Genomic DNA, 26,668 nt, shown 5'->3' with positions numbered 1-26,668 from the left:
TAAAGAATGCTTACTCATAAGATTATTGTGAGGGTTGATTAATAACATGTATAAAAAGCATCTAGAATAGTTCATGGCATATACACAGCACTTACTATTACCTAGATATGTTCTACATCCAATCCGTATTGACTCATTTAATCCTCACAACAATCCTGTCATTCATCTTTATGTTCCAAATGGAGAATCTGAGCCACAAGACAATGAAAAATTGGCCCAAGGCAACATAGCATATAAGCGATGGAGCTTGATTCCAACCCAAACAGTCTGGCTCTAGAATCTTTGCTTTTAGCCAGAACACTGCACTGCCTCTTCTGTTATCAGAAAGGAAGCAAGAAGAAAGGGGACATGGCATGCTGAGAGGTCCAAAAACCTTGATAGGAGGGAAATGGTCAGCTCTACCATGGTACTACAAATATATAAATAATGCAGGTATAAATTGGGAATGATATCAAACTCATGTCTAAAAGCCAATTGGAGTGGTAGCACTTGCTTCTGCAGGCCCAAAAGTCAGTGAGAACATTCCTTTATAAGTCATGTAATAACATTGTAAAAGTAAAGTTTACCAAATTAGAGACATGCCCTCCCCACATGCTTATCCCAGCATTTTCTCAGTTGATTTCCTGGACAGAAAGCTCAAATACCAGACAGTCCAATTCAAAACTAGACCGTGACAATCCTCACTGTAGAGGAGCCAGCCAACATTCCACACTTAATCATCTTTCTTCAAGGTGAAAGCCAACCCAAGCCTGAGGCAACATTCTTGAAGGCTTCTACTGCTTCCCAGCCTAAGTAGAGGGCAACCACAAAAGTGAAGGCCCAACTTGGACTCCTAATTTGACAACCCCATCTCTAATTTACTGTTCAAATGTTACCATCCTTTGAGTCCTTACTCTGAGCCGGATGGCCTATACTTTGACTCATTTAATTCACCCTTGACACCCATGAGATTAATATTGACATTACCATTTATGAATGAGAAAATTCAGGTTCAGGGGGATTAAACAACTTTCCCTAAGTTACACAGCTAGTGAGAGTCAGAGCCAGGATTTAAACCTCAGTTGTTCAAATTCCAAGGCCCTGCTCTTCAGCACTAAGATATACAGTTGAGGTTGTCAAGAAAGTGTATTTGAAGGGCAAAGCCAGTAACAACTTGTCATGGCCTTATTATCCCTTTTTCCAATGAAAGATCCCTAACACCCACAAAAAAATAGAAAAGTGTTCTTTCTGCCACAGGAGCCATCCATAGGGACAGGCACAGAGAGAAGAGGTGCAGGAAAAGTACTCCAATTTTTTTTTCAACAGCTTTATTTCAATTGTTACTTTTGAACCAAGGCAAACTGCTAGACTCCAAATCCTACTCAACCTTTTTGTCTCCTTTGCCTCCACCAAAACCTGAATTGGTGAAAGAGGAAACGGAGGAGAAAAAGGGTTTGTGCAAAGAACAATTCCAGTTTCAGTTTTCCTAACTCATTCTAAACTGGACTAATTCCAATAGGTTGTTCACTAGAACTAATTGCTGCTCTCAGTGCATTCTGATGCCTGCTTGGATCCTGTGCCTATTCTTTGAAGAACAAAGGTAGCCAGGGAACAGGTGGTGGAAGGCGGCCACCATCCCTACAAGCACAGAAGAAAGAACTCTCTGTGTTGGTGGCCTGCCCTTTGGAAGCTGGATGTGTTGCTCTGTAACTCATTGTATGGAGCTGATGGTGTTACATATACAGATATATCATAGTATTTATTTGATCTTTTACAGCATCCATGTGATATTGAATTTCAGAAGCCTAATTTAGAATATAAACAGACCTAGAACTTTCCAGTTCCTTCTCATGCCTATATTTCTATGTCCCCTGTTTGAAATGAGAAAGCAGCTGCCCGTGTAGTAAAAAGCCTACCTATATAGACTTTCTCATGAGTCCACCTATGGCAGCATCCATTCGTCTACTACTGTAGCTTAAGCCCTTAGTTCTCACCTGTTCCTTTTCTCTACCCTTCCTACTGTGTTCACTATTTGCAAGGTCCCACCTTCTAGACCATTCTCCACACTATATCCAGAGAGGGCTTTCTAGGAAAAAACCCTTCTCTGGCTCCACATCATGATTGGGATAAAGACAAATTCTTTCCACAGTAAAAAACAAAAACAAAACAAAAAAGAGGAAGGGAGGGAGAGAAAGAAGGAGGGAGAGAAAGAGAGGGCTCATTTATTGACTGATTCAGTCTTCCATCACTCAAGTGCCATCCTATTCTGGCTCCCTTTGGTTCTCCTTCTAGCATTTCCCCTCTACTGTTCTATCCTCTAGTACATCTTCTCTCTTTTTATTCTCCCCATCTCCTGGCTAATTCCCATTCATCCTTCAGGGAACAACACAAGTTGTGTCTTTTTCAGAAAGCATTTCTCTATTAGACTCCCCAACATAAGTTAAGAACCTCCCTCATGTTCTCTGAAAGTAAAAAAAAAAAAATAAAAAAAAAAAAAAAAAAAATCTATAACCTCTTGTTACAACTCTGTTGTCATCATCTGTTCACTTGTCTGTTTCCTTCACCAAAATTGAGATCATGGAAAATATATCTTCTTATTCACCTTTATGGCCCAGTCCCTAGAATAGTTCCTGACCAGAAATAGTTACTCAGTTATGATTTGTGAGGGAACGAAGGAATGAAGGGATGAGTAAATGGCCAGGTTACTCTATCTAGGAATAAATGACATACTCAAATGGTGTGATTGAGAAGAGTTTAATAAAGACACCATTTATAAAGGTGTAGACAAGGTAAAGGAAAACCATAAGAAAAAACGAAGCATCCTGGGGCCAGCTACAGCAAGAGCTGGGACGATCTCTAGGTCTGAAGATACAAAGAGAGAGAGTACCTTCCAGAATCCAGAAGAGTCACTGAAGGGGAAGAGCAGTGGACAGGAGGTAAGTTCAGTAGTGGCCTTCAGTAGAGGATACATCCAACCTGAAGTGACCTGGTGTGATGGGAGCTGAAAGAGTTAAGTGCCTGAAGGCACTCTCCTCCTATCCTCCAATCTCCTGCTACTGCCTCTCACTGGTCAAACCCACCAGACACCAGAGGGCAAGGGAGCCCATGATACAATCAACATGGTCAACTTCTCAAGGCACAGAGCAGGCTGGGGAGGAGATCTGAAAGAACTAATGGAAGCTAGTCAACAGTTTCTTTCCAAGAACAGAATCTCTGGCTGCATCCTAAAGGTTAAGCAGTTTAAGAATAATAACCAAAGAAAAATTGTCTTCTCTGCAGCTGGTAAGAGAATTATTTCTAAAGGGAGAGAAATATTTGATAAGCCAGTTCTTATAAAGAAGAGCAATAGGCTGGCACCCAGGTTTCTTGCAGAAGAAGCCCCTTTTTCTGGATGATAAATGAGAGAAAGGGAAGGAGAATGGGGTTGAAACTTGGGGCTAGTTTAAGAGGAAGAGGAAGACAACAGCCAAGGACTGGGAAGAAAGAGTTAGGAGAAGAAATCAATCTAATGGAGATTTTCCAAATGAAATTGTGGGCACTCTGTGCAATGAAGTATCTTTCTGTGGTCATTATAAACTCACAGCAAGAATTTTTACAAAAACATTATATGATCACTGTGAGTGGATTTTTTGTGAAAGTTAGTGAAGGGATTTATTTACATCAAGATTGGTACCAGGCTGCCAAAGACAAGGGTCCAAGAAGGAAGACACATTTCCTTAGTCAACCAGAGAAGGAACTGGGGTTCAGAGAAGTAAAGTGACTGAATGAAGGCTGAACGAAGAGCAGCATTAGAGGAGACAGAGCAGGACTCAAAACCTGGGCATTTTCCTCTGTCAACCTGCCTCCTTCCGTTGTGTCGCTGACACAAGAGGAGAGAAGGGCATGTGAAAAACTTAGGTCTCTGGAATATAGGAACCATGGCTAGGTACTTCTTATCATTTACAGTACATGCTGATAAGGATTAGAATTAATGGAGGACATACTTTGTGCCAAGGAGTTTATGTGGGTTATCTTGTGTAATCAAAGTAACCCAGGAGAGCTTCCACTACCACCGCACTTCAGTGATGAGGAAGTACATTGGAAAGATGAAGCAACTTTCCCAAAGTGGATACTTAGAATTCAGCTTTCAAACCCAGCCAGTCTGTATTTGTAGATCATCTCAACAGCTGTGAGTATATTTACTCATTTTCAGCATTTTAAAGGGGAGCTTTTATAGCCTTAAAAAAAAAAAAACCTACAAATCAGGGTATTTTTGAAGCTGGATTGACACCAGCTCTAAAATACTATGGATCTGTTATCACGAGGCTCCCTTGATTTTAAGCCCCAATTCCTACCGTCTTGCATACCTCAGTAGCTGCCACAGTTGTATTTTTCACATTTTCTCTTTGAAATGAGACTACTGTGTGGCAGCTCTGGAATCCCACGGTGCTTCTTCAGGACCCCACATGTTAGAAGAGGTCCCTACAGTGACCTCTGCAGCAGCTCGTCTCCTCCCTGCAGGTCTGCTTCAGATCCAGGAGCTCAGAACAAGGCAAAAGGGTTCTTTCGAAAAAAGGAAAGGAAGAGGAAGCATTGTTATTCTCTGTGGTTCATATTCCTAACAGTAATGTTCCAAGCACTTAGATTTTGGTAGTACTTCTCCCACTGATACTTCATCCCACAGGGATGGTATTCTGCCTTTATCCGGAATGTTTTTGATGAGTACTATGGTCAGAAATGCTGGTTTGACATGTCTTAGGCTTTTCCTTAAAACACTTTGTCTATGGATAGTAAACATTTAACATCATCATTACATTTCATATCAACCATGAGTTTTGAGATGACATTGTTAAACTTTCATTTGATAGACAGTAAGAAAATGTCACATAGAGAAGTAAGTGACCTATCTATGTCATAAGTCAGTGGCAAAACCGGGACCAATATCCAGTGTTCCTGACACCAGAAGAGATTAATTCATCTCCTGAAAATGTTCTGTTTTTCCTTCTTGTATGTCCAAAGCCTCTGTTACCTACAGAATAAATATCAGCCCTTTAAGAAATACCAGATCCTAATAAGTATTTAATAAGTATCTAATAAGTAGCAGTTCTTTTGTGCTACATGTTTAGGGAAGAAGCCAGCACCAACCTTCCCTTACAACTCCATAGCCGCAAAAGCATTTGCTTTGGAGTCAGAAAGCAGAATTAGAATCCCAGCTCCATCTTTGAATTTAGGGATAAATCCCTTCACACCGGTAGGTTTTAGTTTTCTGTAAGATAGTAGACACTGCTAGTTACCTGCTCAATGTTTACTCCCCTTTGTATCTTCTACTAGAAACCTGGCTTAGTTCAGAGCATCAATGTGCCAGGTAGAAACATTGACTTCTCTAGACTGTCTCACAGCTAAGGGTGCCCACTACCCATGTGATAAAGTTCTGGGCAGTGAGTCATAGCTGAGAGTTTCTGGGAAACTTTGCTTCCCTCAGTAAATGCTCACCCATCCCTCACCTCGTCTTCCTACTTGGCTCCACTTTTCCTTTTTTTTTTTTTCCCCCAACACTTGAATATTCATTTCCATGTATTTTTTATTACTTTATTTCATGGCTGAAATAACTAATTAGTTGAAATTAGAACTCTTCTTCCCTTTGATACCAGCCAAAGGTACATTTGCAAACACCCTCCTCAGCACCTCCCTGGAGAGCCTGCTGAAACGGAGTCTTCCTTAAAAGCCTGAAGTTTTTATCTATTTGTTTTCAGAATCTCTCAATTTTTGAAGAACAACTCACACCCCTCTACAGAGGATCCAGACTTGATTTCCTTATCTCTCTCTTCCTTATTTTCGTCCTAAAGATGTTGAGCACCATCTCTACAAAGAGGACAAAGGAAATGATTGGGTATCTTCTCTTTGTCATTCAGTTCCACTCTCAGTTCTTCTCCATTGTGCTTTCTACCCAGGAAATAAGATGGGCTGTATCACAGAGCTCTCCTTCTCTCTGGCTTCTAGGGGAGCCAGCAGGGAACCCTTGCAGAGATCAGAGGGAGGAAGGAATATGAGATCCTGGCTCCTTCCTTTAAATGGGCTGTGTCTCCTCAACTGAGGTCACAGGTCCTCTCTCATGTCTTCTCTTCTGCTTCATTTCTTCACTAAAGAAAAACCAACCCAATAGGTTAGAGATTTCAAGCTTTTCATGTTTTAAAATTTGTTACTTACTAGGACATATAACCTTACTTTGTCCTAAGGTTTTAATAAAGGCATTTCCCTTTGCTAAGATTGGGAAGCCCAAAACTAATTTACTCAGTTTTCTCAGTGAGTGTTGATTTCACAAGGACTGACTCACTCTAACCAAAGTAATAAGAAATTGATATGTGAAGCAGAATGCCAACCTACGATTTAAAATAAGATCTATGATATGGGAACTTTACAAATGTTATATAAGTCATGGGAACCAGGCAATGAGTATATCACCTACAAGTAACAGGGGAAAAAAATGAATTAAGCCATAGGAACATTATTTATTGTTTATTCAACAAGAAGAGCAAGCAGTCTCATCAGCGTCAGCAAGGAATTATACCATTTCGCATGTTTGCTTATGGCCTCATGGTTACAAGATGGCTGCTACCCTAGACATCAGTACTGCATTCAAAATCAGAAAACAAATAGCTGGTTGGCAGAAAGGGAAAACACTTTCTTTTCATAAGGCTTTGTTTGTCTTTTAGCCCAGTTAGCATCCCAGAAGTTCCATGGGCAAGAACTGGGTCTCATGGTCGTTCCAATTGTCAGGGAGGTTGGGAAAGCAAGCATCGAACTCTCCAGCCCCTATTCAGTGGTAAGAGTCAGCACTGAAAGAGATTTGGAAATGGCCTTGGATACTGTAGCAGCTATGGAGGGTGTGCTGCACAGACCTCCCTTCAATAGAGCTCATGGTTCCGCTTTGACAGGGCAGTTGGCTGACAGCTTCTAGCTGCAGTACCTTCAGGATATGCCTCATATTTGAGCCAAGGCCCTACTGTTCCTGTGTAGCCTCAGGCAGTACTGTGCAAACTGGGAGTACTAGGGTCTGGCCATGTCCACCCGATGCAAGACTCCTCTCATCTTCGTTCCAGAGATCCCTATTGAGCTGGTAGAGACTTGTTCAGATCCACATCACAGTCTGAAGCTCTCCCTGCACAATTCTGCTTCCTTCCCCATTTCCTTTCACAGATGTCAGATCAGCATTGTGGCCAGAAGACTTTCCCCGCCCAGTCCTGTTTCCTCCCTCTTTATCTCTCATGGTCATTATCCCACAAATACATCTCTGTACTCCTTACATTTTTTTTAAATGTTTTTATTTATTTTGAGACAGAGAGAGACAGAGCATGAGCAGGGGAGGGGCAGAGAGAAAGGGAGACACAGAATCCACAGCAGGCTCCAGGCTCTGAGCTGTCAGCACAGAGCCCGTTGTGGGGATCGAACTCACAGACCATGAGATCATGACCTGAGCTGAAGTTGGATGCTTAACCGACTGAGCCACCCAGGCACCCCACATCTCCGTACTCCTAACTCTATCTCAGTATCTGCTTTCTATAGGAGCTGAACTTAGAGGAAAGGCCTATGGCAGCAGAATTGTTCCCTATAAAGAAATCTCCATGGAAATCAAATAATATTTGTGTGCTAAGAGAATACAGGATCAGAACAAACTAGCCTACTCTGAGGAATCCACTTTTACCGTGAGGATATTCCTAATGTAAGCATTCCTCTCTTGTGTTTCAGAAAGGACATCCATGCTTTCAGCCTATACTAGTAAACACTGGCAAAGTTGATCACTGCTTCTCTGACTCCCTTTTTTCTTTTTCCTTTAAAATCATCTCTGTTCTGTCGGCTTCTGCTTTCTTGGCAATGTTGATTCCAACATGGGATGCTGTAACCAATCCTGTTTTCCCCACCTTGGGACCTGGAAGACATTCTATTTTCTCTTTTGTTCATTTGTTTGCTTGTTTTGTTATTGCTTTAAGGATAATATGCCAAAAATCTGTTCTCTTCCATTATGTGTTGACTTTTTGGTTTCAATTCTCTGGGTTCTGAAGAAGTCTCACTGCCACTCCCTTTTACTTCTTACATGGTTCTGGTGCAGGTCTTTATTTATTTACTTATTTATTTTATTTGTTTAATTTTTTTTCTAAATATAATTTATTGTCGTTAGCTAACATACAGTGTATACAATGTGTTCTTGGTTTCAAGAGTAGATTCCCATAATTCATTGCTTACATACAACACCCAGTGCTCATCCCAATGAGCCCTCCTCAATGCCCATCACCCATTTTCCCCTCCTCCTGATCCCCCCAACCCCATTCTCTGTATTTAAGAGTCTCTTATGGTTTGCCTCCCTCTCTATTTAAAACTATTTTTTCCCCTTTCCTTCCCCCACGGTCTTCTGTTAAGTTTCTCAACTTCCACATATGAGTGAAAACATGATATCTGTCTTTCTCTGACTAACTTATTTCACTTAGCATAATGCCTTCCAGTTACATCCACATTGTTGGTGCCGGTCTTTAAAATAGCATCAGTTCTAAGGGTGCCTGGGTGGCTCAGTTGGTTAAGTGTCCAACTCTTGGCTTTGGCTGAGGTCATGATTTCACAGTTTTTGGGTTAGAGCCCCACGTTGGGCTCTGTGCTGAGAGCATGGATCCTGCCTGGGATTCTCTCTTTCCCTCTTTTCCCTGTCCCTCTCCTGCTTGTGCATTCCCTCTTTATCTCTCTCTCACTCTCTCTCTCTCAATAAATAAACTTTAAAATAAAATAAAATAAAGTAGCATCAGTTCTAGAGCATAATTTCTTCTCAGGAATCCTCAAATAGCTTCATTTGTTTATTTGTTCATTCAACCTTCACTTATTAAGCAGCTACTAAGTGATAGACTCTCTAGCAGGTGCTAGGCATACAACAAAGAAGAAGACACAGGCACTCTCCCAAGAAGCTGTTTTGAAGTTAAACAAAACTAGAAAAAAAGTCAGAAGAGATGAGATGTAAGTCAACAGAATAGTGAATCACTCATCAGAGCTTTTCTGCCACCTAAATATTTTAAATTTTCCATCCTCTATGAGATACAACTTCAAAGGTTTTCAGGGCAATAAGCCTCTCTACATGCACTGGATATTAAATATGGATATGGCTTATTTTCTACCAATCTATGCTGCTTATCACTGTCTGGTGCCACGTTAAGATTCCCTCTGCTGATAGCTTCCTGCCTGAGATGGCTTCTCTCTCACCAGGGCTTGAAAAATAATGGAGCTCCCCAACTGGTGACTATTTCTGCACAGGCACATTTGCAGCACCGTCCCAAGTATGTATGTGTTAAGGCATTTATCCTTGTCTTGGTTTCAGACTGTATTTGTTCTAAATGTGCTCATTCCCATTTATTAGTGTTTATCATTCCATTTTCCCACCATAATTATTTATATAATCCTTTATCAGTTCTACCCTTCTAAGTACAAATTAAGAAAGCCCAAGACAGACTTGACTGGATCACAGACTGGATATAATCTTAAAAGAGATTACAACTAGAAATAATGATAGCCCTTTAGTCTAGGATTTGAGAAACGCTCTCCCAGAAGACAACAGTCTTGTGTTGCTGTAGTATTTTCTTCTCTAAGTTTTGGAAAAAGAATGGCAAACTACAGTGCACTTCAGAAAGTCACCTAGCCCAATATCCTCATTTTACAAAGAGGAAAATTAGCTCCCGAGCAATAGATTAACTTCCTTAGGTAAGACGACTTGACGGATAAGGCGCTAAAACCCACTATTCCTTAGTCAGGCACTTTCCAACAGCTGTCCACACTGAATTTGCCTGGCCTCTCTGGCTTCCACAGCTAATTCTGCTTTTTCCATATTTAATCCCCACCACACCCCCCTTTCTTTCATCTTCTGTCATCTGCAGTTTCCTTTCCTTCTCTCTTGCTTCTCCCTCCACAGGATTTTTTGCATTCCTGTCAGTCCTGTGTGTTTCCTATTCCTGAACCTTTTGGTTTTTTCTGTCTTGGTGAGCAGTAAAGGAAGAAAACCAATATATGTGTCTATCTTTGTATCTTCTATATTTAGTACTTTAAAAAAAAAAAAGCTTGATGTATATGGAAATCCTGAACTATCTTTAAAGTAACAATTCCACAAATACACTATAAATTCTACTGGAAAAATAATGCTTCTGAATTCCCAGGGCTTAATACTAACACACTTCTGAGACAGCAGAGTAGGTTTTGAAATAATTGCATGGGGCCCTCAGGACTTCAAGAAAAGATATAAAGTTCCTGTAGGGGGATTAGTCTTCTGTAATATAATCAGATCAAAATGTAATGCATGATATTAACTCTCCATACAGCAATGGAAATAAATGACTGAGAAGAGTTTCACAAAGCACAAAAACCACAAAGTCCCATCACATTAACTAGAGAAAGCTTCTTGGAGACAAGCAGAGGCACCAAATTCCATCCAGTCTGCACGGGATGATGCACAGAACAAAACTATTCTTCTTAGTGTAAGATGTGAACCAAACTGAAACCATTTCAATGTCCCTCATATTCTGCTAGCAGGAAGGGCATGTTTCTGATGGCAGGCATTAGCATTCTAGATCCAAGGAAGGGAAATCTTCTAATATAAATCAATTAGTTGGTACTCTCGTTTCCTGTCCTTGCACTCCATGTGTTAGACTCTAGCTCTGGGCCTGCAGAGCTGATATTCTGACCTTGAACTCTGGTGACCCCATCAAAATGCTGTCACCATGAGCACGGCCCTAATGTCCACCCAGCTTCCCTCTTCAGCATTTTGGGGCCCTTCCTATCTTCTGTAAGTTGATAAATTAACAAATAACTATTGAGCATGATTGCACGGCCTTGATTATGGTTAAGTTGTTTGCCCTTTGAGAGTAGACAATCTGGATTTAAACAAACCAGTAGTGGGTAAAAATGATTTGAAGAAATGGATGATTAGGCCTGCATTCTTCTGTGCCATTTCTGTTCACATTCTTCTAATAGCATCGAAAAAGGAAGGGAAAGCATTTCTGAGATATGCTGGGACTGGCCATGAGTAAGCAGACACACAGTTCTCTCTGCTCCCCAGGCAAAGGAAAAGTACCTCTTGTAGGACCATTTCACTTCTTGCTTGAGTGGCCCTGGCTGTTCTCAAAATCTCAGAGTCCTGGAAACTGTTTATAGGAGCTATGTCACTGAACCTCAAACGGGACTCCTGCCCTAAGTCCAGGCAACAGCTGTTAAGCAGCTGTGCCATCGTGTCCTAAAGCCGCTTAGTGTAAGATGTGAATGAAAAAGGGACCAGCTCTCTGAACCTCTGTGAAAAATACTAACCCCTGAGACAACAGCTGGCAGGTAACATATATTGTGAAAATATTCATGGCATTAGAATGGATACATGGTGGATGATCTTTAGATTTCTATTTTAAGGTTTTTTTCCCATAAAAGTTATGCACCCTAATCTTTTCAACTTAAGAAAAATTAATAAGGAAGAAAACAAAAAGAGGGAAAGGGAAGGACCCTGGCAGCTGGCATAACACGAGCATGGAAACAGGTAAAATGGGACTCCCTGTCATCCTCACCTTCTTCTTCTGCCTGGTGCCCCACCCAAAAATAGCATGAAAGGCTTCCCTGGAGCAAGCAGGATAAATGTCTGCTCCTGGGGCCAGGCCCCAAGTTCAGGCACAGCACCACTTCTGAGAGTTGGCACCTTGTCTAGCCTTTGATCAACTTTCCTTTGTGGGACACGTCAACTTTGTTCCTCTTTCATGTACAAGATGGGACAAGAGCTTGAGCCAGGCAGGTATAGCTGCAGGCAGGGCTTTCTTCAACGCTGGGCAGAAAGGCTTTTGCCTGCCCAGGCCCAAGGAGAGCCCCTACAGTTGTTTGCCTGCCACATCCTACAAAGAGAAGTCCTGGTGTTCTGGTGGCTTGGCTTGCGTGTTGCCCAACAGCAGGCAAGCTGGGACCTGGGACCAAATGGAAAGCAGACAGCAGGTTATTTTCTAAGCCCAGCTTTCAGGGTCACTGCTTACCTCCCCTCCCTCATCCCTTGCACAGTAGCACCTTCCTCTGAGCCCTTTAGGAATCTAATGATCCCAATCACTTTTTCTGACCCCCTTCCCCTGTCCCCATCAAAATCCTCTGGTGCAGAAGTAAGGAAACAAACTGACAAGCTCATTGATGGGAGTATAAATTCTGAAAGTATAACGTTTCAGGAGAACAGGTCAACAATATAAAATTTTAAATGTGTATTCCCTTAGAATAAACCCAGGAATTTCACTTCTAGAAATGTATCCTAAAGAGGGGCACCTGGCTTGCTCGGTGGGAAGAGCATGCAACTCTTGATGTGGGGTAGTGAGTTTGAGCCCCACATCGGGTGTACAGATTACTAAAAATAAAGAAACTTAAAAATTTTTCAATGTATCCTAAAGAAATTATTATATGGATAAACCGAAATGTATGCATATGAATGTTTACTGCTGCTTTGATTACAAATACTGAACAATTGGAAACAAAATAAGCATCCATTAGAAGGGGATCTTAAATAAATTGTCACATAAGCATGCAGTGAAACATTCCACCACCATTAAAATTAAGGAAGGAGATTCATACAATTGACACTGACTTTTGCCCTGGCACATTGTTAAATGAGAAAAGTGGGTTATAGAAGTGTATAGAGAGTAGAGTCCCATTTATATTTAAAAAAAAAAAAAAGTTTATGGGCACCTGGATGGCTCAGTTAATGGTGTCTGACTCTTGATTTTGGCTCAGGTCATGATCTCACAGTTCATGAGTTCGAGCCCTGCATCAGGCTCTGTGCTGACAGTAAGAGCCTGCTTGAGATTCTCTCTCCTTCTCTACCCCTCCCCAGCTCATTCTCTCTCTCTCTCTCTCTCTCTCTCTCTCTCTCTCTGTCTCAAAATAAATAATAATTAACTTAAAAAACTTTTTAAAAGTTTATATGTTTATACTTGTATAAAAAGAATGAAATGATAAATAGCATTTTGTTAACAGTATCTCTGAGGGGTAGCATTGTAGGTATTATCACTTTCTCTATATTGTTTACATTTTTAGAAACGAGATTTATTAACAGAAAAAATATTTTTGATGTAATTTTTAAAACTGTCCCTCAGGAAAATATATACAATGCCTTCACACTGAGAACCATTTATATTTGTAAAGAGATTCCCAGTTTACAAAATAACTTCTATTTTCTCACGAACTCATTCAGTCCTCACAACACTGTGATGTAGGAAAATCTTAGCATTGTCAAAGATTAGCAAAACTAGGCATTAGTTAAGGTGGTGAAAAGAGAAACCAGGAGAGAAAGAGCTAAGCAGAGGCTCAATAAAAAATGACAAAGTTGGGGGCGCCTGGGTGGCTCAGTCGGTTGAGCGTCTGACTTTGGCTCAGGTTGTGATCTCACAGTCTGTGAGTTCGAGCCCGGTGTCGGGCTCTATGCTGACAGGTCAGAGCCTGGAGCCTGACTCAGATTCTGTGTCTCCCTGTCTCTCTGCACCTCCCCCACTTGCACTCTGTCTCTCTTTCTCTCAAAAATAAATAAACATTAAAAAAAAATTTTTTTTAAGTGACAGAGTTGGTGAGTGTAAATGTGGTTAGGCCAGCTGTACCCTCTATCCAGCAGCTTTCAAAGTTAGGATGCTAGCTTCCCACAGACACTGGGAGACAGAAGCCCTACTCTTCCTAATGATTACATCGCAGAGGTTTTCAGATACTTGAGAAAGACACTCCTGAGTGTCACACATCAAAGGGCTAGAAAAAGTGTCACATGTCAAAGGATTAGAAAAAGGATTCACAACGTTTAGACCTTTTTAGTAAGTGCTGTAGGAAAGGGAAGTCAGGTGTTGGCTAGAATGGACCGTAAGTTCTCTTCCCAGCTGTGGGGGCTGGGGTTGTCCCAGGGACATAACCAAAAGCTAAAGGCCTGCTAAAATTTGCTCAAGTCTCTAGTGCAGGGGTTTGAATGGAGTGATCTTGCTAAGAATTTTTGCAGTTCTCAGTATCTCCCCTTTTCAGATTAAAACACTTGTTCAGAGATGGTAGGTAACAGCTTGGAGATGCACCAGTTGCATCTTTCTCTGGAAAGGACCTGCCATCCCCTGTAAGGAGACCAGTAGCCAACAGCCACCAGGGGCAGCCCCTTCAGGAGCCACCTCTGCACCAGGCCATGCTCTTCGAGAACAGACCCCAGCCAGTGACTGAGCACTGGGAGCGCTGAGCCTGGCCATTACCACCCACGGGGCTGTTCTAACTGGCAGCTGGAGTTCCCAGGTTAGGTGAGTCTTTGTCAGACCTGCCTCACAGCCCCAGGCTCTCCCTGTCAACCCACCTTCCTCCCACTTTCTCGTTCACAGGCACCACCCCTGAACAAACCTACTGCACTTCTGACTTCTCAGCATCTGCTTTCTAAGGTTCCCAAACTAACACATGTTTCTTGCCCAAAACTATACTCACAGTGAACAGGTACTCAAACCATAGTTTCTGAATCCCATTACAGTATAAACCCTGCTGGAGATATTTGCATTTCCTCAGACTCATAATCTTTAGCTAAAAGAAAGATTTTCCAGAAGTGAGAATGACAGAATGCGCTAGAGGGAAACAGGGATGTGAGGGGCACAGGAAAGAGGATGGACCATCAAGGCCTCCCTGAAATTACCAAAATCACACCAAATCATTATCAGAAATCATTTGGTTCTATCCAGAAGATGCTATACTGTGCCTTGAACATATTTCTGTTATTGTACTTCTTACATTGCATAGTAATTGATTGTCTGCCTCTCCCTTTAGAGTATGAGCTTCTCAATGGTAACACCTGGGTTTTGATTCCTTTTTGTATTCTAAGTGCCTAGAGTAAAAGTCAGTACATCATAGCAGCTCAACAATAGTTGAATAAATTGAGTCTTATCTTAGCAGGGAAGTAAGAAGATTGGGCAAAACTAGGGTAATAATTATTATAGCCAATATTTACTGGGAGCATATCAAGCACTGTTTCAAATTCTTTATCTTGTGTCGTCATGTCATTCAATACACATAGTAACCCCACCAGTTAGTGTTACTGTGGTGATGTCCAGGAAGCAGACTCTGAGACAAAGTTTATGGTGCAGGATGTTCCTTAGGAAGCACCCTTGGGATCAACATCCATGGCAGAGAGGGAAAGGAAGCATGTTAGGATGTAGGGAATTGAGCCACAATGCTGGCCCAACGGCAACCTCAGCCAACCCCCATGAGGAGCACTGAGACCAAAATGATCCATCTGGGTTTTCCTGTGTTGGACCAAAGTGACCAAGCCTTTATACCTCCTCTCGCCTTAATCTGGCATAGATGTGGGCTCTCCTGGGCAGGGTATGACCTTGGGTGGGGCTGTTCTCTGGGTGCATGACCTCAAAAGGGTTGTTAGCTGAAGGTTTTGTGTCAAAAGCACTCCCAACAGCTGAAACATCTAGGCAGCACATTTCTGTGTCCAAAACAAGTAAGTAATGTTACTTACCCCTTTACACAGAGAAACTGAGGCACAAACACTTTAGTTAACAGCCAATCAGGTCACATACTGAATGGCCAAACCAGGATCAAATCTTGACAGTCTGGTTAGAGAGCCTGTGTTCCTGATCACTACATCTTACTCATGAATAACGTGTATAAATTGTCGCAGTGGGCTATAGCCCCCTGCATGCCTAGTAATGATGTGAAATCCTAACTTTGGGGAGGGTGAATTCATCTTTGCATAAAAGGAAGTTCATCTCTACAAGCTATGAATCACTGCAATCAGGAATGGAAAAGGCACCATCAGGTGAGATACATGTAGAAGATGTTGACACCTGTTTTACCCAGCATTATACTAGGCACCATGAAGGATAAAAAGGAAGCATATCACATGGTCTCTTCTCAAGGGAAGCTTAGAAGTTAGGCAAAGGAATAAACCACAGACACATGAAATAATTATTGGAAAAATCCCAGAACAGTAAATGAGCAAGTGGGAGATGATGGTTACGTTGGATAATAGTAAGACAAGCAAAGGGCAAGCAGACCTTTAACCAAACAGTCCTTTATTGATACAAAGTTCCACCCCCTTTAACACCGAATGACTGCAGGCCTTGGAACCCAAGATAATGATAAAGTATAAACTATAACCTAAGCATAAAAAGGAACCAGGGATTGGGAAGGGCCCACATTGGGAAGGGCTCAGGCGAACACAAAGAAGTTTCCAGGGCAAATTAAAATCCCAGCTTTTGAGAGACTTCATCTTCTCTACCAATATACGGTCTTGAATTTTTCTATTACCACTTCTAACTCCTGGGCAATTAAAGACATTTTAACTCTAAATCTTAGCCACTTTTTCTTCATATGGGTGTAAGCACTTAGAAGTTGAAGAGAAGAATACTGTGACTTATTTTACTGGTATAATGAGCAGCGTTTTCCTTATAAGAACTTTTATGTCACTCATTCAACAACTGTTTAATGAGTGCCATCAACATCTGGGTAGTAGTTTAGCATTGTGGTTAAGAAAGAGCATAGGGTTTGGCAGACAGACTTGGTTTGGATCTCAGCCCTGCTACTTATCAGATCTATGTCAAAGTACTTGTCTAATCCTTAGCTTCTTTCCTTGTAAAATGGGACCAACAGCAGTATTTGTCTAATAGATTATGGCAAAAATGAAATAATTCTTGTAGGGTGCCTGAAACATATCAATTGGTCAGTAAAGTTACTTGTTATGGGTAACAGCCAGAGGAGAAGGAGGGCCAGATACTATGCTGGGTGTTGGGAATGCAACAAGCAGCCCCTGCCTTCCCAGAGCGGACAGGTAAGGTAAGCAAACAAGGGAGACAGACAAGCAGGGTATTGACTGCTAGGGTAAGAAAAATATAGTTTTATGGAAACATGTAGCACTGAGAAAGAGAGGAAAATGAAGGAGCTCCAGAAAGATTTCTTGGAAGAAAATATCATCATAACCTTTAAAAGTCATATTCTTTGCTGTGCATTGTTTGGTTTCACCACTAAGGTGCATGAGGGCAGGGACATTGTGCGTTGTGTTTGGTTTTATGTGTAAAGCTCTTATTGTAGTGCCTCGCACATTAATAGGCATTCAAATATCTGGAGGAAATGGAATGACTCTGAAAGGTGGAAGGTAGGAGTTTGCCAGATGAGGATGACAGGAAAGGTGTTCCAGGCAGATGAAAGAGTATGCATGAAGCCACTGAGGTGAACAGAAGCATAGTGAATAGGAGGACGTAAAAGGCAATCAGGCTGGAGCACCTGGGTGGCTCAGTCAGTTATGCACCCGACTTTGGCTCAGGTCATGATCACGCATTTTGTGGGTTTGAGACCCGCATGGGGCTCTGCACCGACAGTGCAGAGCCTGCTTGGGATTCTCTCTTCCTCTCTGCCCCTGTCTCACTCGTGCTCTCTCTCACAAATAAACTTAAAGGCAATTAGGCTGGAAAGGTGTACATGGCTGCCATGAGGGATGAGGCTGAGAAGGGAGCAGGGATCAAATCAAGCAGGGTCTTGTAAGCCTTGGTAAGCAGTTTGAACGTGATGCGAAGGAACAATGTGAAGCCATTAAGGATTTTAATCAAAGAAAGGATATAATCAGTGTGGGTTTTTTGAAGTTCATTCTTTATTCTGTTAATACCCTAATAACTCAAATCTATTTTAAAATGAAAAAATGGAAACTACAGATATGCATTATTAGAAAGAAAAACATAATATCAGCACTAAGAACTAACCATCAGACAATAAATAACAAGCAGCCTATCTCAATTAACTCTTGCTGTATATAACAAACCACGCCAAAACCTAGTGGCTTAAAAAAATTCATTGTTTTCATGAGTCTGTGGATTGAGTGGGATGAGCTAGGTGGTTCCTTGGCTCTGTGTGTTGTAGCCGAGGACACCTGTGCAAGTTGCATTCAGCCGGAAACTTAGCTAACACTAGAACATCCAAGATGACCTCTCATCCTCAAGAAGCACCTCTCTCCACCTGGCCTCTCCTCTTTCAGTAATCTAACCCAAGCTTCTCTGCAGCATGGTGGCTGGCCTCCAAGAAGGATAAAAGGGAAGCTGCCAGTCTTCTTAAAGCCTTAGGGTTGGACATACACTGAAATTCTTCCACTGCACTTTGGTAAGCAAAACCAGGCACGAGGCCAGCTGAAATTCAAGGGGAACAGACTCCACCTCTTGACGGGAAAGAGCAGCATGTACGCATAGGGATGGAAAGAATCATTAGCTATTAGGAAACTATCTACCACACAACCTGATTTGCTAAACACAAAAACAGTAAGTTGTTGACCAATTTCTGGTACAAATAATTAGAGAAACTTGGTTCAAAAGTGACAAATGCAAAGTACATGGTCTTTGTCCATGTAAGAACCTGGTAAAATGGGTTGCCTAAAAAAAATTAAAAAAATAAATTTAAAAAAATGGGTTGCTTAAATAAGCTAGCAATTTGTATGTGCACAGGGGAAGGTGGGAGGCAAGGGGGAACATCATGTTAGAACTTAGTGTTGAAAGAAAAGGAATTGAAGGGAAAAGTCACATCTTTGACAAAAAAAAAACAAAAAAACAAAAAAACTGGTTAAAATTGTCATGAATTCTACAACCAATGCCTCTATAGTTGACCTGAATATTAACTGAGTGTGACAGGTGATTAAAACATGTTATTTGTTCAATCTCTCTTCCTGAGGGCCAAATGGGTGGAGACCAAGGGACCAGGCAATGATACAGCAGCATGAGGCAGCAGAAGCAATGAAGTATGCATGCCACATCCTAGGAGATGACTAAGATCTTGTAGTGACTCTGCTGTACAGGGTTAAGTACAGGGTTCAACCAAGCCAGTGGCAGAAAAGAGGAGACAGAGTAGTACAAAGAGCTATACAGTATAAATGAAATCATATAAATGGAAACCTCCAGTAAAGAGGTAGGAGATGTGGATATCCCTTGTTTCCAACTTGAGTAAATGGAATACCTATTCACCAAGATAAACATACAGGAATAGCAGGTTTGGGAGTATTCAAAAACTTGCAAGTGGGGTGGCCAGTTGTGAAAAAACAAGCTGGGAGCTCAGTAAAGACAGCTAGACCAAACGTACTGAAAGCCAGAAAGGGGAACAGATGAAACCATGTGTGCAAATTCACAGTAAGAGCATCTAGTAAGAAAAGCAGTGAAATCCTGAACTGAATGAAGAGGGTTTTGAGATTTAGAAAGCCACCAATACCTTTTATGTTTCAACAAATCAAAATCTGAAAGCAGAATATATTGTCTATTACCCAAATTACCTAAGGAGAAGGTCATCCTCAAGCCAAGAGTCACCCCTAGGAGGGTTAGGAAAACATGGCCTTATCTCCAAGGGAGAAGAGGTATTAGTATTAAATGAAAACCACATTAGTAGATCTGATTTTCTAACCAACTAGAGAAAACAAGTCTGCAAAATTAACTAGATGGGTAACATATGCTCCTACACACACACACACACACACACACACACACACACACACACGCCATGACTTTCAAAACAAGCCTAAGTCTTGGAAAAAGAGGTCCAAAGAGCCAGAGGCTGGCAGGGTCAGTCATAATAACACTCCTCGTGTTTATTTGCCAAGCAACCTTCTGATTAGAATTTGGCGTGTCTGCAGAAAGAAACTATCGATCTCCCAACCTGAGTATTCCGGTGCACTTGATACCTGTTGCCTTTCGCTATAAATTAATAGGCATTCAGGTCAATACATCACTCTTTTGTTTAATATAAGTCCACCCCAGAGAGCGGTCAATTCTCAAGTGACAGATTTGCTTTCAGTATCTCCAAGGCTGAGGGCCAAACTGTGATGAAGAAATATTACCTAGAGGACTTCTGGTAACCAGATAGACAGCTTACCTTGGAGGCACTCCAGCCTCACTTCAAGCCTTTCCACTGAAATACAGCAAGCACTTTTTCTTTTTGCCAAAAAAATTAAGATTGCAGACAAAGAGTATAATTCATTAACCTTTTTATTTTGAGTTGTAATCTATCATTACTTCAAAAAGATTCACTTCAGAAAACATCCAATGGATGTTGACTGACCATTTAAAAAGTCATCAATGTATTACTTAGAATAACAGAATACACAATAAATTATATTTACATGCAATGACTAGACTACCACACACACAAGGTAAAAAAATACAGTATTTTTATGTACATTTTTAAAGATTTACATTTTCATATACAATTTATAAAGTTAAAAAAAATTCTCTGTACAAAATCCCAAGTGTACAGAGTTTGTAAATCCCTATTCTCATGGCTGTACCACCACACAGATATGCTTAAAACTAGGATGCTACAAACACTTAACTTTTTTTTTTTTTTTACTTCATGTTCAGTCTTGGCACCCATACACTAATACCAATATTTTTGAAACGTGAATTATAAAGGGAATAAAACATAATCATGCAGACTTTTTTTTAATATAAGAAAATGAAATAAAATATGCTACAAAGATCAACATTTATCATTCCAGTTACCTATAGTTCTCTTCAGCTTCCTGTACTGCTTTCATATAGATGCATGCATAACTAATAGATTATGGATTGTTTTTATAACATTAAAATAATACTATAGTCTGACAATACTTAGGCATTAGAAATGCAACTAACAACCCTAGCCTGTCAATGATTTCTGCTTTAGCAGAAACCTCAATTAACACATTATATACTAAAATTCACAGAAATGTCACTATTATAATTCCTAAGTTTATAGAGTCTGCATCAGAGAGTAAGTGATCATTTAGAAAACAACAAAGCAACAAAAAAAGTTGTCTGACATCTAAGAGTATATTCTCTGTTCCGAGAATGGAAAGTAGGGGAGATCTATGATAAACCATTAAAGGATTATCCAATGTCCCTGCTGAGGAAGCACTTTTATGCTCCCAATCTGTTTAAAGAAAGACACGTGAAGGCTTTATAAAAAGTTTAAGATAAGCTACACTATTCATCTTTAAAAATCTTCTTGAAAAGTAATAAATTGAAGGTATCAGCACCTTCCCTCCTCCCCCAAGTAGCTAAAGATCAATGAGAAAAATAAAGTGCCAATGTGTAAAACATTGTTAATTGTTTACGAGGCACTAACCCATTTGATGGCTTAGGATTAAATATGAAAATAGGCCAGATCTGATCTGAATAATAAATAGAAGGTAGGTATTCTAGTCTATGCGATTCCTGCCTAGATGGGGGATGGACCAGAAAACTACCTACTCCCCCATTTATTGCTTTGAAACCTGTATACGCACTTTAAATTCTGACACAGAACAATTACATTTCTAAGATGGAAAGCACAATGTCTGTGCCACTTTGAAGTTGAAAAAGAAAGTGCACTCTTGATCGCTGGAAGGAGAGCTGCTGAGACTCTCTTCACAACTCATATCTTCACAAGAGTCCTCACTAAAGGGAGAACAAGACACAAGAAGAAGATTCCATTGTTTAGAAAATACTTAAAGGTTTTACAGGCCAAATGAAACTGCTAAATGGGTATCTTTAGTCTCAGGGTTTCTGTATCAAAATTTAAACTTTATAGAGACAAAATTTAACTTATAAGGACTTCCTAAAATGAATTATAATCTATTGTAATCTTAGAAAATATAGATTCTAAGAGATTTAGATAAATTACCATCTGCCAAACTATTATTCTTGTACCAATTAATACATATTAGCAACTAACTACAATTCTAACCACTTTAAATCCAATAAATGGAGACTAAGGACAACATATCTTCAATCACATGGTTTTGATATCTTTCTTGCATTAACAATTGTATCCCTATTACTCTCAAATATCAAACCAAGAAACCAGTAAACTGTGAAAATAAAACTCGTTATTTCTAGATGGTAAAACAATCAAATTTAGTAAAAGTATTCATTTTATGAACGAAAATGGACTCTGAGCAAGACAATGGCATCTGACAAAACCGTAAAAATATCTACATAAGTCTGCCACATTAGTGGTGGTGGTTCCCTCCCTTCTCTGGTCATTTAACCCGCAGCACCATATTAGGAATCCATACTAACCCTGAAAAGCTGGTAAAGCCATTTCAGGTTTTGTTTGTTCTTAAACTAGATTTCAGAGAGCAAGGGAGATGTGAAACAACCAGTTTTCAAAAAGGGAGGCAATGAAACAAGTCATACTGAGAAAGACAAATACTGTATGATCTCACTTCAGTGTGGAATCTAAGAATGAAAAAAACAAAAACCAGAACTCATAGATGCAGAGAACATATTGGTGGTTGACAGAGGGAGGGATAAAATAGACGAAAGTGGTCAAAAGGTACAAACTTCCAGTTACAAGTCCTGGAGATGGAATACAGAGCATCATGTTTTGCTTTTTTTAATAATGAAAAAAAAAAAAAAAAGGGGGGGGGGGGGGGTTGGGAGCATATCACTAAATCCTCACCTATTTTAATAAAACTACCTCTAGCTAATTTTCTCAGCTGAAGAGATGATGCTATTGGCTTTCTTTAATACTGTGTAGTATTGCCAGGTTCCATTTTGAGTGTAAAATCAGTGTTACTTACTCTGAGGAGGTCTAATTTGTCAAGGAACCTGCTTACCTTTCACTTTCGTCAAAACAACCCCCTTCTGGTATTGTTGGCAACTCAGGAACACTATAGTAGCTGTTGTGGAGGTTCTGGGCTGTGCGCCTTGAAACAATCCAAACCAGTTTCTTAAGATCTGGTTTGCAACATTCAGGAGAAGAATATTCAGCTAAGCATTTAGAAACCAACTCCCTCCAGTAAATGAACTCGGTGTCATTAACCTGGAAAAAAATATTTTAACGAAGAAGTTAAATACCTCAGAATCACCTGTGATGCTTAAAATATACTGATGCCTGGCTCCCACCACCAGATATTCTTATTTGATATGGGATGTGAGCTGGACATCAAGATTTTTTAAAGCTCCACAAGTGATTCGAATGAGCAGTCAAAATTTGGTAACTGCTGATTTAAGGGAGGAGCATCACAGATACAAACAATTTACACAGAACCTAATAAAATGCTTTGCCTATTTTAAGAAAATACACTGACCTAAAAACATTAGGTCTGCTAATCAGCCAATTATTAAGTATATTCTTTAATAGCCTCAATGAAAGGAATGTAACATGATTTAGGTTTCTGTGACATAGCATTGTTTGGATTGCTAAAGACACCAGATATATGCTAATGGGGAAGTTAGCAATATGACAGAAGAGGAATTTCCCCAAAAGGGCATAGCCTCTCCACCACTGGGAAATGCCCCAATTTATTAATGAGTCAATTTTCACTTAAGATATTTCCAGATAACGTTATTAAAAAAGGTTTGGATTAAAACTAGTAAGTTCATTATTTAAATGAAAGCTAGAATTCATCTGCTAAAAACAAAACACTTCACAAATACTTTTGCCACAAACAGAAGATAATTTTATATCATCGTGGTCTCCATTTCCACCTAATCCACCTACATCTTAACCCCTTTGCAATCTGGCTTCTACCACTAGCTTCTCTTTCTACTGACATCTCCTCTAGGTATAGAATAGCCTCCTTCAATTCTTTTTATACTGGGCATCTCATCTAAATTCAATATTCCTGACCACCTCCTTGTTGGTAACTTTTTTCCAACCTGACGGCGCACTTACTTGTCTCATGTACCCTCCTTCACTGGACTCTTAAGGGGAAAACCACCAACACTGAAAACCCAGAGTTTCAACTGACCCCTAAACAAAGAACTCCCACAAGTTTCTTATGGTTTCTATTATTATTTCTTCATGAGAAATTCCATATTTCAATCTCCAACTACAATGTACCTTCTGAGTTTTTATTCCAGGCTGCCAAATATCTGCTAAATATCTACCTACCTGAAAGATATACAAATACCCAAAATCATAATTTGATCACAAATTAGTGTCTTTCAAACTTCCTTCAATGGGGTCAACATTCTCCCCATCATTAGGTTCAAATCTTGGTCATTCATGACTCCTTGTCTCATTTCCATGCTTGGCTTCCAAAATCACTATTTGAGTTGGATCTCCTTACTCCTGGCTTCTGACTATCACCTAGACATTCCAACTATAAGCCAACCTTAAAATGATTCCCAAACTCTTCTAGTCCACCAACCTTCTGGCCACAAGCCTCTGCTACCCAAACTTTCATTGTCTAAGATTTTTTTGGTCCAATGAGACTCCCAGTCATAGTGCCTCTCACAGTCTGCCCTACCTCTGTGCTAACAGAACCCTGAGGCACTCCTTTTAGTACTAACACCCTTTACTGCAAAACTTATTGAGCTGGCTTAAAGAGGTTTAAAAAGAAAAACATTGTTGAAGTTATTTTGGTAATGCTACTAATGGGATAATGATTCAGCCCTACAGATGTAACGGGCTGCCATTAGTATATTTACTAAGTCTATTTCCTAGTATGTATTTTTGAATAATCTGCACGTTGCACTGCAGAACACTGTTATCAATAAGTGAGAATACCAGAGAAGATACAACATCTGAACATAGAAAGAAGCTAGGGTAAGTGGTCAGGTTCCCTTCCAGTTTAATACTGTTTGGGTCAGAGCTGCATTTTGAGAACGTCAACACATGAGGTACAAAACAGAAGTGGAAAAGGTAAAAGGCCCATAAGGTTATTATTTAATGTTTAAATCACCACAGGGGTAAAAAACTGATAAATTAGGTAACAAGTCTGCTTTAAAGAATAAGAACTGAAGATCAATTACCTTGGAATGTTTTTTAACAAGCAGAAGAATTTCCAGTAATTCAATGGATTTCAAAGTTTCTACTTCCAAATTGAGAAGGCACAAAGCTAACACAGATGGCTATTAAAAAAAAAAAAAAAAGAAAAAAATATTTTTTTAAAAATTAAAAACAGAAACAGCGAGACCTATGTAAGCAAGAAATCAACTTACTTTTGCTTTTGAAAAGGTAAGTCGGCAGTTGCAAGCTTTCAGTTGAGCTTCTAGTTTATCTAGACTCAGTATTTCTTTCCTATACAATGAAAAGGTAGGACAAAATATTTATTAAACTTCCAAAGACTTAAATGATTCTAAAAACTTGCTCTTGAAAATCCAAGTTGAAAGTTTAGAAAAGTAAAAATATAAACTTCACTGGCATTACAACTGTTAGCTACAGGAACGCTAAAGCACAAAATTTTTACTTTTAATCCCACTGACCTTTCTGATGTATGACACAGTACGATAGTATGGTATAAGTGCAAAAAGTTTAAGGCAGTAGTAGCTTCTAATTCATAGTGCAATTTTTCTGAAATTATTTTTTCCATCCGTTTTATGTCAGAAGCAGTACATTTACATTGACTGATCCGGATTACGTCATGAGTGGATGGAATATTGCATTCTTCTTCAACTATTCTAGCAGCCAGCAAAAAACAACAGACTCCAATGCAAGACAAATGTTTAGGTTTCACCTGAAAAGCAAAGAACAAAAAGCTTCTTCTAACAACTGTCACTCTGATTCAGTAAAGCCGACACTTAATATGATGATGTCCCTAACTCTTAAGACAGAACACAATCTGTTACCAATACTTTACCCTTATTCACAATTATAATTAATCATTTTTACATTTTAAACTGACTTAACTTCCTCTTTTTTAAAAAAGGCATTTTAAGCATTTAAATTAAGTAATTTAAATGCAAATTTAACAGCTAGGTTTCTAACACTGAATTATACTTTGTATTTCAAACATGAAATTCCTAATAGTGCAATCTCCCCCAAAATAAATTAAGCCTTTCAACTCTAAGAAAATATATACTTCTTTGAATATAAAAATAATACGTGTAACTTATCTTTTTATCTTCTTCTCTACTTATCTTTAAATATCATCCTACATTTCAGTGCAAATTTGCCCAAGAGAAATATTGCATCAGTTGTGCAGAACAGAGCATATGTAAAAGCTGCCATGGACAGATGGCTGCCCTTTTCTTTTCAGTGCCCTGAAAACTGACCCAGCAGCTGACAGCAATCCTATTGGCAGAAGAATTGCCACATTTTTCTAACAGTAGCTGGTTAATAAGACTATGGTTCCCCGCTTTGAAAAGACTTCTCACAGGGAAGGCAGTAGGTCACCTTTAACATACTGCTATACTTGAATTTATGTTTCAGTATTAAAAATACCTAAGCTCCAACAGAAAATGTGATGAAAGATGAAAATGTGAAAACCTTATTTTGAGAATTGTATACATATATAGGGAATACCTAAAAACAGTGTTCTTCATTTTGTCACATCTGCAAAGAGAAGGCATAGAAGAGGGACAGCAAAACCAAACTTAAAATCCAACACAGTTAATTCTGTAATCTCTTAACCTGGCACTAAAGATCACACTTCCAATTAAAAATGTTTATGCACAGTGACATAATTACATTCACTTGTCAAACATTTATCGAACCCCTGTATCCTAGGCACTGTGCTGTGCACTACGTTTAGAAATATAAAGATATAGGGACGCCTGGGTGGCTCAGTCGGTTAAGCGTCCAACTCTTGATTTTGGCTTAGCTCATGATCTCATGGGTTCCTGAGTTCAGAGCCCTGCACTGGGCTCCATGCTGACAGTATGGAGCATGTTTGGGATTCTGTCTCTCTTCCCTCTCTGCTCTTTCCCTGCTCGTTCTTGTTCTCTCTCTCTCTCAAAAACAAAACACACACACACACACACACACACACACACACACACACACACACACA

The 26,668-nt window shown here is 39.9% G+C and overlaps 1 protein-coding gene across 4 annotated transcripts in view; it reads right to left on the bottom strand.

The window, feature by feature from the left end:
* Nucleotides 1–4,230: 4,230 nt before the first annotated feature.
* CCNG2 (cyclin G2) overlaps nucleotides 4,231–26,668 on the bottom strand; it is a 24,653-nt gene continuing 2,215 nt past the window's right edge. For 3 of the 4 annotated variants that reach the window (XM_049630703.1, XM_049630705.1, XM_049630702.1), the window contains 5 exons: nucleotides 25,143–25,393; nucleotides 24,879–24,957; nucleotides 24,690–24,788; nucleotides 22,547–22,752; nucleotides 20,437–21,383 (listed from right to left, as the gene is read on the bottom strand). In XM_049630703.1, coding sequence (XP_049486660.1) covers nucleotides 21,263–21,383; nucleotides 22,547–22,752; nucleotides 24,690–24,788; nucleotides 24,879–24,957; nucleotides 25,143–25,393 — 756 coding nt within the window. In that variant the 3' untranslated portion in view covers nucleotides 20,437–21,262. Of the gene's footprint in view, nucleotides 4,522–20,436; nucleotides 21,384–22,546; nucleotides 22,753–24,689; nucleotides 24,789–24,878; nucleotides 24,958–25,142; nucleotides 25,394–26,668 lie in introns of those variants that run through there. The other variant, XM_049630706.1, reaches the window with a different exon arrangement.

This window comes from Panthera uncia, chromosome B1, assembly GCF_023721935.1.
Source record: "Panthera uncia isolate 11264 chromosome B1, Puncia_PCG_1.0, whole genome shotgun sequence".
Taxonomy (NCBI): domain Eukaryota; kingdom Metazoa; phylum Chordata; class Mammalia; order Carnivora; family Felidae; genus Panthera; species Panthera uncia.
This window is presented reverse-complemented; position numbering and strand designations above follow the sequence as displayed.